The following is a 12,137-nucleotide window of genomic DNA, read 5'->3' as shown; positions in this document are numbered from 1 at the left end:
GAAAAAATAAAACTAAGAGCTGAAGTTGCTGCTGCCCAATGTAACATCCTTTTCTCTATTATAATGTCCAAGCTCACCAATGGTACTTACATTTTATCTACTGATCCCGAAATCTCTGCCCAGAAGTCATTCACAATGGCATCTAGCTTGTGCAGAGCAAACTCCTGCAAGGGAAACAGAGGTATTACAGATACACAATTTACATACCATTTCTCCAGCTTAGTTTACTTAATATCTTCAATAGTTGGACCCATGGAGGAAACTGTGTTTAAGGTGCAGTCAGTACCAAGCTTCAGCTGTGTTATCACCATTATTTGGGTCTTATACTGTTGGAATGTAGATGTGTTGCACTTCACAAAACTGTCTTAACTACGATGATAAAATCTGAAGCTTGGATTTCAATGCACACAGAGATGATAGCCTCATGTTTTCATTACCCATAAAGCATTGCATTGGGAGTCAAATAAAAAAATAAATACATCACACCACACCTTAACCCCCTAAGGAAACCTGCAGGAGCCACTCTTCAATCTGACAAACGGTACATTAATAGATGTGTTTGTGAGCTTTAAACCTTTGTTACTGGCTCACTGTGTAACTTTTCATCAGGAACCAGTGTCCTAAAAACATGTTTTTACAAATACATAAAAACACACTCACATGTGATCTCGATCATTCTGAATGCTGTTTGACTTGGCATGATATGACATGACATAATTTCTTTATGGAAGTTTGCCATCTGCAAGTATTATTCAACCAGTTCTTACCTTGAGCTGTGGCTCCTCCTCATCAAGGAGTGAAATAATTCCAGCTAAAAAAGAGAGAGTGGTTGCTTCATTATTTGACTTCATATACCTACTGCTTTATCCAAGCATTCCAAAACAAGCCACCCTAGTTATATAATATATTTCAGTGCAGTCAAAGGAACATACACGAATCAGCCAAAACATTAAAATCACTGGTTGGTGATGTGCACAACACTGATGGTCTCGTTACAATGCAGTGTTCTGCAGGGAAACTGTGGATGCCACCTGACAAGGCTCTATGCACCCAAATACTGCTGCAGACACAATACAACTGCTTTTAACACTACCCCTTAACACACCACAAAAACTGCTCAGGAATGCCTTGAGGTACTGACCTGGCCTCATAATTCCTCTAAGTATTTGTGGGGCATGCTGGTACCCTAGAGGTAACCCTAATCCACACAGGGGGCCTCCTCAGATCAGACTAAGCTCTGACCTGTTGAGGCACCAACACAAGACCTCTGGGATGTGTCTTTCGGTGTCTGGCACCAGGGCATTTGGTGTCGAATACTGAGTCCTGTGGATTGTGAGGTGGGGTACAAGCATGTTCTACAGATGCTTGAACACATTGGGACGTGGTGAATTTGGGAGCCAGGTTGACACCTTGAGCTTTTTGTCATGCTCCTCGGGCCATTACTGAGCAGTTTTTATGGTGTGGGATGGTGTGTTGTCCTGCTTGGTACGTGATGGTGTAAGCATGGACAGAGCATGTCAAGTGGCATCCACATGAATGCCAGGATCCAAGGTTTCCCTGCAGAACATTGTGTTGTAACAAAATGGTCAATGTTATTCACTTTACCAGCCAGTGACTTTAATGTTTTGGAGTACATGCAACATATGAGGGTTGCAATATTTGTCCATATTAACTTCTTGGCAGACATAAGGTGTCAAGTGCATTTAATTCAAGGTTTACCCAATCAAAAATAAAAATAACTTTAAAAATTGAAGGGGAAGTATACTAGTACTAGGACAACTAATTTATTCAATACTACACCTGCAAATCATATAGCCACAGAAATCAGATATCAAAAACATACTGTAACTAACATGGCAGGCTGAACAGGGTCAATAGTGAAATATGTTTGGCACAACTACACTGACATTGGGGGGTAAAAAGGTACAAAATTATACATAGGATATTATAATTTCAACACGTTTCTTTAATCATTATGTCCAAGGTGAAAAAAGTCCTATGCCTGTATGAAGTATGAACATGAACTGTAACACTTTATTATCAAAGCTGTAACGTTATAGCTAAGGTCTTGATACGCTACAGTGAGGATTTGACTGTTAGCATTGCCATTACATTCATTTATTATGAATTCCTGAATTTAAAAACATCCTCGCAGAGATTAAAATCGTCACCCAATTATGCCAAAAACACATTACAAATGTTTATCACCTCCTGAAAATTGTTTTGGTGGATTTGTTAGCTATCACCGGTTAACGACTGACTGACATTGCTACGTTAGCTGTGTGACTCAGCTAAATCAATGGCAGCTAGCTAAAGTTGCGGCTAGCAAAATAAAAACACTTTCTACGACTTACCGGCTGATGTTATCATGATTGGCTCTTTATTGCCTCCTCAGCCCCTCGATGCTGGTTTGACGGTGGAATTCCGTGCGGTTTTTCGTGGATATAATGAACAGGAAAGATTTGTAGTATCTGAAAATGCAAAACTGTGGAACCAAACGTAGCCGCTGCTACCTTCTTTTTGTCCAATGCCGCAAGTCCCCTTCTAAAGGACCTCGTGCTGGGCTGGCCTCGTTTACGCCTGATTAAAAATACATAGAATTGTAATAATTATCATGTATCCTCGCGGGCTGAGTCAATTCGTAGTACCTTAAGGATATATAAGATTATTTTACGCGCTTTAGTCACATTTAAAAGGAATTATGTAAATACTGTGTCTGAACGTATTCGATTAATGGACCGGCTTTCCTCAATGTGGTCTATCGTGAATCAGTTCGTTTGCCTTTCAATGCACAGTTTGCTGGGCAGATGAGATTTGTGGAAATTAAAGGTACAATGTGGCTGTAATATAAATAAATAGAGTTATAGTTAAAGGTCCTATATTGTAGCAAGTTATATCTCCATGTGTCTTTTAATAAAAAGTAGGTGTTGGTGCTATATTAATACTGTGAATGCTCAATCCACAGAGAAATGCACACAGTCTGTATTCAGAAATTGTGCCTTTGAACAAGCTGTCAGGACATTTGTAAATGTGTGATGTCACAACCCAAGCTGTTGCCTAGCAGTGGAATGCAAATGAAACAGACTATCAAGATAGAAACTGCCACTACAGTGACATTACACTCATTCCCCACCTGCAGTGACAGTGCTGAGACACTGAGAGCATTGATGTGGAAGACCCACAAACACTGGTCAATTAGCGCAGACTGGGCTTTTTCAGGAGAGGGGTGTAAAGAGATGTTAAGGTGAAGCAGACGGAGAATACAGAAGAAGACAGATGATGAATACAGATGGATTCAAGAAGACAGTATGAGACAAATAATGTGTTTTAGGATATTAAAGCATGTAGTAGGGTTCCCACATTTTCAAGGACAAAATTTCAAAACTTAACCATGACTTTTCAAGGACCCATTGTACATTTTTCTTGCCCCACTTGCCCAGCGTTTTTCAAACATATCAGATTCAAACTCTATTCAAACAAAATTTGATTTTTTTTATGGTAAACAAAATGGTTGTAACACATTGATGCATATTACATTCAGTAGACAGCTACAGAAAAAAAGGCGTTGTGTTACATTACATGGAAAGTTATCCATGGGAGATTACTGTAACAATTTGATTACACACAGCAAAATGTCAAGATTTTTCCAAAATTTTAAATGATTTTTACTAATTTCATGACTTTTCCAATCCTGGAAAAATGTAATTGTGAAATTCCATGACTTTTCGTGACTGTGGGAACCCTGATGTAAACATGTTCTAGTAGAAACCTAAATTACACGAAAATGAGCTTAAAATGGGACCTTTAATGAGTTTGTACTCATTTGCAATATCCTACTTTCATTTTGAAAGAATAGGCAATGAATGTCACAATGACACAAGATTACCTGTGTTTATTTACATACAGTATTTATATGAATGTACAAACCAGTTGCCTACATAAATAACCTACGTAAAGGATGAAAAGCAATTTCATCCATTTCTACTGCAGATAATGCTATTGCCAATAGCACCAATCTAAGGCACACAATTCTAATATATGAACATGGAAAAAAAGATTCACATTGCTTGACCATGGCTGGATGCTGGGGTGTCTCACAGGTATAAAAATAAGCAGCTGGACCCCTGTTAATGAAGCAGGACCCCACTTAAGACCCCTTTTGTGTCAGTTGATGTTGTGATTTGATGATGAATATTCTCAAACAAATTGTCAGTCAAATTAGCACCAACAAGATGACAAACAACAAACCTGGGTTTTTTGAGGAGGTCTGGGGCAAGTTGGCAGTCTAACCCTAGACTTTACTATGTACCATGTTAGAAGAGTATATTTGCTTTAAGTTTCCTACTGTAGCCTAGCCATACGGCAGTTCAACATGTACTGAAATACCAAACAAATATCAATCTAGGCCTCAAAAATTAACAGTTAATTGAATCAGCACCAGATATACACAGTAAATCCCGTACTGACGCACCATTGTGCATCAAAGACAATGTGTAAATCAGCAAGGCAGCAACAGATTTGACTATTAAGCAAATTATTACTTCAGGACAAGAATCATGTTGGCTCAGCAAGAAAGACTGTAACATGTAGTAAGGCTCTGTAGCACCTCACAATTAAAACAGGATTGTCTGCTGTGATACGCCTGCAGCCACAGGTCATGCGCCATGGCATCAGCTGTCTCCTCCAGCTGACTCTCCATCCACATGAGGCCCTGCAGACAGGGAATTGGTTTTCAGAGGGATGCCCTCCTCTTGACTTCCAGTGTCACCTGAAAAAGAAAAAAAACCCAGAACAATGGAAACACTGTTACTTGCTGTGAGTTTAATAAAATTAATATGATGACACAATCTGGCTGCAGAGGGATTTAAGTATGTCCCTGCTTGAAACAACATCTGCCATGGCTCAGTAACTCTTGTGTATAGGATAAATCTGATGGTCAGTGCATTCCAGAAGTTTTTTGGTTGTAAGTGTTTTGATTTTCTTTTTGTCACGTCCATTTTTCCCAACCTGCTTTATGTGGTTCTTTCAGTCAGGGATTTCCTGAATATCTTAAATTAATTTCTGGATTTTTTTTCGATAAAATAATACCAAATGAAGATGGGTTCACAGTGATAGCAAGTGCAAAAATATTTCTTATATTTCTTAAAGAGATAAGTCACTGTTTTGGCAAAATATTTTCCATATATTCTCGCTAATTCTCATGTAAAGTTTCCACCTTTAATATTTCCTGAATTTTGCAATCCTAGCCTGGTGTACACTGAGACTAAACTGGTCTTTTCTGCTTCTTTCATTACAGATGTTTTTTGTGTATCACTACATGAAATCTGATCCAAAGACAAGTCCATGAAGAGTAAACATGTGAATGTCTTTGTTCGTCTGTTGGCTCTGTGATAGACTGGCAACCTGTATCCATGCCTTTTGCCTATGCAGTAATCTGTGTATCCTCCAGTCCCCTGGAAACCCTGATCAGGACAAAGTTGGTGTATACAGTGGGTAAAGAAAATAACAGAAAAGAACAGGAGAGTTGAAAGAACTCCGTGGGAACTAAAATGCCTGTATAGTTCAGTCAAAGTGAACTTTTGGAAAATGCTGCTGTACCTCCTTGCCTGCCGGCTGAAGCGTTGTTGTTGGCCTGGCCTCTTCTCTGAGCCCAGCGCAAACATTGGAATGGCCAGAAAAGCGGGTTCCCTCTATCCCTGGTATTATCTGAAAGGCAATAATAAGCGTTTAACAATTTGGCAGCTTATCTAAAGGCCTGATTGTTTCATGAATGCTCCCTTTGTTCCCGGGCCTTTGTAGCCATGCCTGGGAAGAAAATTGTGTGTAGAAATATGTGGTCTTGTGAGTGTTGTGGACTGACCTACATGGTGGAGTAATACAAATTACAGTGTTTAAAAATAGTCCTGCAGGGAACGTACACTGTGACGGTGCTAATAACTTAGGTATCACTATAATAACTATTATATTCCTTTAGTTTCTATGGTTATCTAAATGAACTTCTCTCATCTCCAAATTCATTTCCATTTGGTGATAATTATGTAGATGACATCTTTATAGTAGGCTCGACATTTAAGTGTTTTTAAAAGTGTCAAAATCTGTGGTTCACCATTTTTACGCTCAAATATTTTATGCAAATCTTCATGTTGCCCTGCTTAAACACGCCACAGTCCAAACTTCATGTTGACAAATGGGGACGTGTTGTTGAGCAAATAAAACAGCACGTGTCTAAGCAAACAGAAAAGAAGAATAGTAGTCAAATGTCTGCTGTGAATGGATGTGTGTAAAACTACTTAAGGTGAATGTATGTTATTACACCTGCTGTTTGAGATGAGTATATGACTTTGCAGGCGTTTTTCTTGATGCTGAGCATTTTGTCCTCTGTCTCCGGGATGAAGCAGCCCACCCATATTGTCTCTGGTGACTGTTTGTGGAACACTGAGCGGATCAGACGCTCCAGGAGTTCAGCGCATCGATGCGTCTCGACGCTCTCCTGTCTGGTGCGTATTAATCCAATCAGAGCCGGTCGGGCGATCCTGGCGCGTTTCGTGCGTGCCTTTACGTCCTTCAGCGTCTCTTTCAAGCACAGCTCGTTTGAAGTTTTGCTGATGAATGTCTGTCTGAAGATGAATATGATGACAGGAGAGTCTATGGTTCGCTTCAGGCTGTAAATGTTCGCCCTCCTCGTTGCTATTCTCTGAGCGTTGCCATTGCGCGTTGGCCGCTTCTCCTTCTCCTCGTCCTCTTCTAACGGGCAGGCTCTCAAATCCAAATCCTTGGGCCTCGCTATGAGAGGTATGTCATTGCCTTTGACAACCTCGCCGGAAATGGGGTTTCCACTTGCCATGGTGTCGCCGTGGCTGCTTGACGGAGAGGTTTGGCGCTGCCCGTTGCTGTTCATCGGGCTGCTGCTGTGAAACATGTCACGGATGAACTCCTGCATTATTCCATTATCATCCCCATCCGCCTCTTTGCTCTTACAGGCGTCGCTCACCAAATAAATCCTCTCTTTGCCTCCGATCAGAGCTATAATCCTCTGAAACTCCTTCTCCTCCTCGGGCACCGTGTCCTCCTGGAAGGCTGCGTCTGCCATCCTTGCGCAATTACGTCTGCGCGGATCTGTTTGTTTACAACGAGGCGTCAGGCCATTCACTCGCACCTCTGTGACCGGTGTAGTGCAGAAAACTTCCTCACGACCATCAGGAACACGAGCAGGGAGGGTGGGAATAAAGACTCAACGTCGATTTCTATTGGATGATCATTTTTTAGTGGGCGGGGCCAACAGTGACACGCAGCACATGCTTGTTTCAAGGCACATGAAGTTAAATTTTAATGGATAATTAAACACAAAGATTTGAAATTAAACTGACTTTAACACAATCACACGCTATGACAACAGTAACATGGGCGTCAAGAAGACAGAATACATTCATTTATCATATTGTTTTCCTCATAAATAATCCAAGAGATGGTGAGATTGGCTGTGGATGATGAAATCAGGGTGCAGAGGTCACTCTCTTTATTCCCACTATTCTCATTGAGAACACTCCAGCCTTCCCTCCAGTGTTGTAGAGTCCAGGCTTCTCAAACAAACAAGAACAAACAAAGAAAGGACAGTCATAAGCACCAACTTCAGCACAAGAGCTCCACTTGTCTAAGCTTTTTCTGTGTAATTGTTAAAAAAAGCTTCAGTGCTGTTTGACTTCTTTGTAAGATCAAAAATGCCTCTGACCCTTAAACCTCCCACTACAGCAACAGTCTGTGGAGTTCTCCAGACTCTAATCCTTTAATCCACCCAGGCCTACTCTTTAATTAAAAGGTGCTGTTAGACTGAAATGCCACTGAGTTCATGAATTGAAATTTAATAACTTTGAAATTAAATAACTCAAGCCTCTGAGTCTGCGTGGGATTGGCTCGTAGTTTACTGCTGACTGAGTGATCAACAGTAAAGTCTGATCAGAGCAAACAAAGAGGTTTACTGGGTCTTTGACCTTAGACTGGCTGAACTTTGATTAGCTGGGCTTTGTGTTTGTTGTTTGGCTTGTCTTCAAACAATCTCCATGTGCTTGCTTCACCATGCCGTTACACTCCAAATGACTAACAGAGGTTACTGCTGCTATGTGTATTTACTTTCCAATGTGTCTTATATGCTAAATAAACACTGTTGATATTAATTTAAATCTTTTTCCCCCCACCTATAATGATCTTAATTTTGTAGTTAATCATATCTACAATCCCTCCCAACGACAAGTGCAACTTCTTTTTTTTAACCACAAGGAAAAGATGTTGCAGTTGACACTGAAATCATTCAACTTTTTATGTTTTTAACAATTTGAAGCACACAATACATATCCTTATTCGGGTGTGTTGGATAACCCACTGACCTCTTTGTTCAGGGAGAGAAGGAGCTGAGGGTCAAGAAGTTCAGTTGGACCACTGAGAGTGACAAGGAGCCCCAGACGTACTGAAAAAAAAAGTATCTCATATAAAATTGCATTATAGTGATAATACAAAACAAGCCATGGTGTTATTATCATCTTTGATCAGTAACATTTACTGAAATGGCTTCAGATTGCCAAGACCTGAGGAAAATATTTGTTGCAGACTGGGTTATACTGGACTGACTGATATATTGCTGATTTTGTTTTTAAATGAAATATCAGATATCAACATTTTGCTTTTTGTACGCTGACAGATGTTCACCAATATTTCACATGTTCAAATTAATCTTTTAACTTGGTAATACTGTACATCCCAGAGTCTTTTATTCTGCTTTATGGAGTCGGGTCACATCAGTTTTTATGATGCAGCAACACAAAGTCCTTTCCTTTAGGAATCTTTAGAGTATAACAAAAGAAACACACAAGATAATTTCAGTGACGTTAGTGAAGATTTTAGTGTCCCATGATGGAGAGTTGTTGGTGTTATTCTGCCCTCTTTCTCCTTCATGGCCACAGCTGCTATATTAAAAGTGTCTGTTCCTTGGCTATTATTGCAATATATACTGAGGAAGCCATATCGCCCTCTAATATTCAAATATTCTCAAATGTCTCAGTATATTGATTTAAAAAATATATTAAAAAAGTGGTAAGACAAGCTAACAAAAAATAAATAAGCTCACAAATTGCCAATATCATTATTACTACTGGTTCTAATATTGTGGTATACGGCAGCTCTCTGTGTGGTTTGTCCAAGTGTTGTTGCCGTACCCCAGCAGAAGCTATTGATTTACAATCATGTCAAACGCTGTACTCTCTATTTTGTTACTTTCAATTGTATTAAAAAGGGGAAAACTAGCATGTAATATGAGTGCTGGGTTAGTGTTACACTTTCAACTGTGAATGTTCTTGTGAAGTGTTAGTATGCCATAAAAATATCATAAAAAGTCATAGTACTATAAAACTTTGATTAAAAGTCTGGAGGGTTGGGTTGCAGAGGGCGTAGGCTGCAAATGCCCCGCCCCCAGTGTTAAACAGGTGATTACAACCCTGGTTTGGACCTGTTCATCAGCATTTCTCTCTACCTGAGTACTGTTTTTTTTCTCTTACATCACTCAACCCACAGCAGTTATTATTATTATCCTAACTTTTTTCTCCTGTTTTGATGTAGTGCAAACTTTACACCCATACAGGAATTATATAACCTTAAATGAAACAGTGATTACTCACAGTACCTTTGGCACAAATGATTTCAGGTTTAAAAAGACAGCACAAAAGCTGAAACTCATTCCTTTGCTGCCATCTTGTGGTTAAATATTTTTATAGGGTACACCATCTGTCCCCACCACCAAACAGTGCTGTAGTGGGAGTTCATGAGGCAGGTGCACTACTAGGTAGCTTGGTAGGTTACAGAGGTGTAAATGGTGCACTCTCCTATATATTCCCATGGCTTTTTAGCTAGATAGTGTAAACAACCAGAAAAATAGGTGGGTATACCCTGTATACCTGCATACACCCTCCACCAAAGGTTATACAGCAGTGTTATCATAGTGCACTGTTTGCTAGAGCTGGTACGACTCAGATGCTGCCTTTCTCAATTGACTAAGAGGAGGTAGACAAACCCTTGTGTAGAATTCTCTTTTTTAAAATGCTGCACAGTGTTGATGATTTTGCTTTGTGCTCATGCGACACTTCAGCAGAGTGAAACAAACTAAATATTTGCAAATAACACTTATCTCATTCACAGATAAGACTTTTTGATGTCATCATTTTGAGTTGAGTGATAAGGTGTGGTAAAATCTCACCACCTGTTATTTTCTTGTCCGACACCAAGTCTCTGAGAGAAGACAGATGAGCTGCAGTCAGAAACTTTGGAGGCAAAGCAGAGTCTTCAGTGTCATTAGAGGAAGAGCTTCTTCTTCTACTACTGACGTTGTTTTCTGTCATGTTGGTGTCACGTGGAGTCTGCAGAGGCATTGGCAAGTCTGTGGACACGTTACCAAAAAGATAGGACATTTGATTATGATTTTCTAGTTTAAATACAGTTTAAAAATTAACTATATAACACGTGTGCTGATGAAATATGCTGATATTAACTTGGCCTTGTCTCCTCCTTTAGGCAAGTACAAAGAAACACTGATAACCTGGAGTGAAGGAATGCTGCAGGAGTGGTTGATCCTCTGATGACCTGGAGGCGGCACCTCTCTCTGATCCAGACTCTCCCCAGGAACCTGAGACATTTTGTTCAGTGTAAGTTTAAACCAACAGAACACTGCAAAACAGTACCTCTAGTTGGATTTTCATTGTAAACAGTTTAAACAGTAGAGATTTGAAATTCAGATGAGAAAACACACACTGATAAGGAGACTACAGTAGTGAAGATACTTCACTGTTAAATCTGTTTTAGGTGACAGTAACCAGCTTCTTTAAAGACAAAAGCCTGCAGTATACATGAACTTACATTGTTTCATATCACAATGTGATGTTAATTGCATTCTGGGAGTGTTTTTATATCCTAACTTGTGTGCCTCCACTTTATTTTGTGATTTCCATTTCCAAGAACACAACTTTCTAACAGAAGAGAAATGTGAACTTCTTCTACATCTGTCAAAGCAGGGTTCGGAAAAATAAATACATGGCTGACAGTAACTGGGATTTGCTGGTAACTACCGCTGTGCTCGCTTTGGCGAAACACAACTTGGTGTATTTGATCCTGAAAAATACATAAATTACAAATGGCTGCACAGTATTTTTAATGACTTACTCTTTTAAAGAATCTTATTGTCAAATATAGTGAGAAACAATGCAAGTTACATTTATATTATAGATATTCTTACAAGAACAATAACTGCACTTGTGTTATAATATCACAATGTGGTGCTCAGCACTATCACAACAACATAAAAAGTTTAGAATTGTTATTTAATTGACCTTATATTATTTTTTAAATGATCCAAAATTAAATTGCTTACCAACAAATACAGCTCCAAGAAGCAGTAAGAAAAGCAAGCGACCATCTATGGTCCACCTCTTCATCTGCAGAGCCCCCAAACAAGCTGTCCTCTTTGTCATAGTGAGTAGAAAGGTAAGAGCAGCAGTGAAAGGTGTTTCTGGGACGAAATATCATAATGCCCTAGTTTTGTACAATACAGAACAGAACAGACCTGGAACAATGGTATTACATTTCAGCCATGCTTTGTCTCTTCACAAAGGCTATGACAGGTGGGAGTGGTGGTCCCATGTGGGGAGAAACACTAAAATGTAATACAATTTATCTGGAATACTTTATAATAAACATGAATATAAAAGCTAGCACTGTGGATAGTTGTGGCTCAATATCATAACCGAAGGAGGAATAATGACTGAACGAATGAATGAGACCTTTTTTGCCCTCTATGTATTAATGCCTTATTTTATTTTGTTCATATCTGTTGTGTGTGACGCACATAGAAGTCCGTGGGGAGTGACCTCACACCATGTATTGTTTGTGAAGTTCTTTTATGTGAGAACCCATTCCCTCTTTGATCTTCTTTCTTACCAATTGTAATATTTATTCGTCTTTTTTGGTTTGTTTGTTAAATCTGTAGCTGTATTCTTAGCATTGTTTTGTTTGTCCTGTTTGTTCTCCAGTCTGCTTAAGTGTATTCCATGCACAGAAAAGAAGTGTGTGCGGGAAGCACATTGAGCTTACATTGTATTAAA

At 39.4% G+C, this 12,137-nt stretch overlaps 2 protein-coding genes across 3 annotated transcripts in view; both read right to left on the bottom strand.

The window, feature by feature from the left end:
* The window catches only part of psmd1 (proteasome 26S subunit, non-ATPase 1), a 48,006-nt gene extending 45,458 nt beyond the window's left edge, over positions 1-2,548 (bottom strand). Inside the window, exons 1-3 of the mRNA XM_033622203.2 lie at positions 2,355-2,548; positions 768-811; positions 91-164 (exon numbers count right to left, since the gene is read on the bottom strand). Coding sequence (XP_033478094.1) covers positions 91-164; positions 768-811; positions 2,355-2,370 — 134 coding nt within the window. The 5' untranslated portion in view covers positions 2,371-2,548. The remainder of the gene's footprint in view (positions 1-90; positions 165-767; positions 812-2,354) is intronic.
* Positions 2,549-3,878: 1,330 nt separating this feature from the next.
* LOC117253549 (uncharacterized) lies at positions 3,879-11,510 on the bottom strand. Of its 2 annotated transcripts, none has more exons than XM_078168835.1 (7): positions 11,408-11,510; positions 10,580-10,666; positions 10,244-10,420; positions 8,382-8,461; positions 6,320-7,577; positions 5,599-5,706; positions 3,879-4,768 (listed from the first exon to the last, which is right to left on the bottom strand). In XM_078168835.1, exons 5-7 carry the CDS (start codon positions 7,088-7,090, stop codon positions 4,733-4,735), a joined length of 915 nt encoding a protein of 304 aa, XP_078024961.1. In that variant the 5' UTR covers positions 7,091-7,577; positions 8,382-8,461; positions 10,244-10,420; positions 10,580-10,666; positions 11,408-11,510; the 3' UTR covers positions 3,879-4,732. The 2 variants fall into 2 exon arrangements, with proteins under 2 accessions (XP_078024961.1, XP_033476963.1); XM_033621072.2 differs by having other exon boundaries at positions 6,316-7,577; positions 11,408-11,509.
* Between the last annotated feature and the right edge of the window lie 627 nt (positions 11,511-12,137).

Source organism: Epinephelus lanceolatus, chromosome 6 (genome assembly GCF_041903045.1).
Source record: "Epinephelus lanceolatus isolate andai-2023 chromosome 6, ASM4190304v1, whole genome shotgun sequence".
NCBI lineage: Eukaryota > Metazoa > Chordata > Actinopteri > Perciformes > Serranidae > Epinephelus > Epinephelus lanceolatus.
The sequence above is the reverse complement of the archived record's forward strand: the minus strand, read 5'-3'. Positions and strand labels throughout refer to the sequence as shown.

What these genes read in the sequence shown, in the direction of transcription:
- LOC117253549 (XM_033621072.2), bottom strand. Translation starts at nt 7,090, where the DNA reads ATGGCAGACGCAGCCTTCCAGGAGGACACGGTGCCCGAGGAGGAGAAG. An exon ending in ATACTCATCTCAAACAGCAG is followed by an intron (nt 5,707 to 6,315) that starts GTGTAATAACAT and finishes ATTGCCTTTCAG; the next exon opens with ATAATACCAGGGATAGAGGG. An exon ending in TTCAGCCGGCAGGCAAGGAG is followed by an intron (nt 4,769 to 5,598) that starts GTACAGCAGCAT and finishes TTTCTTTTTCAG; the next exon opens with GTGACACTGGAAGTCAAGAG.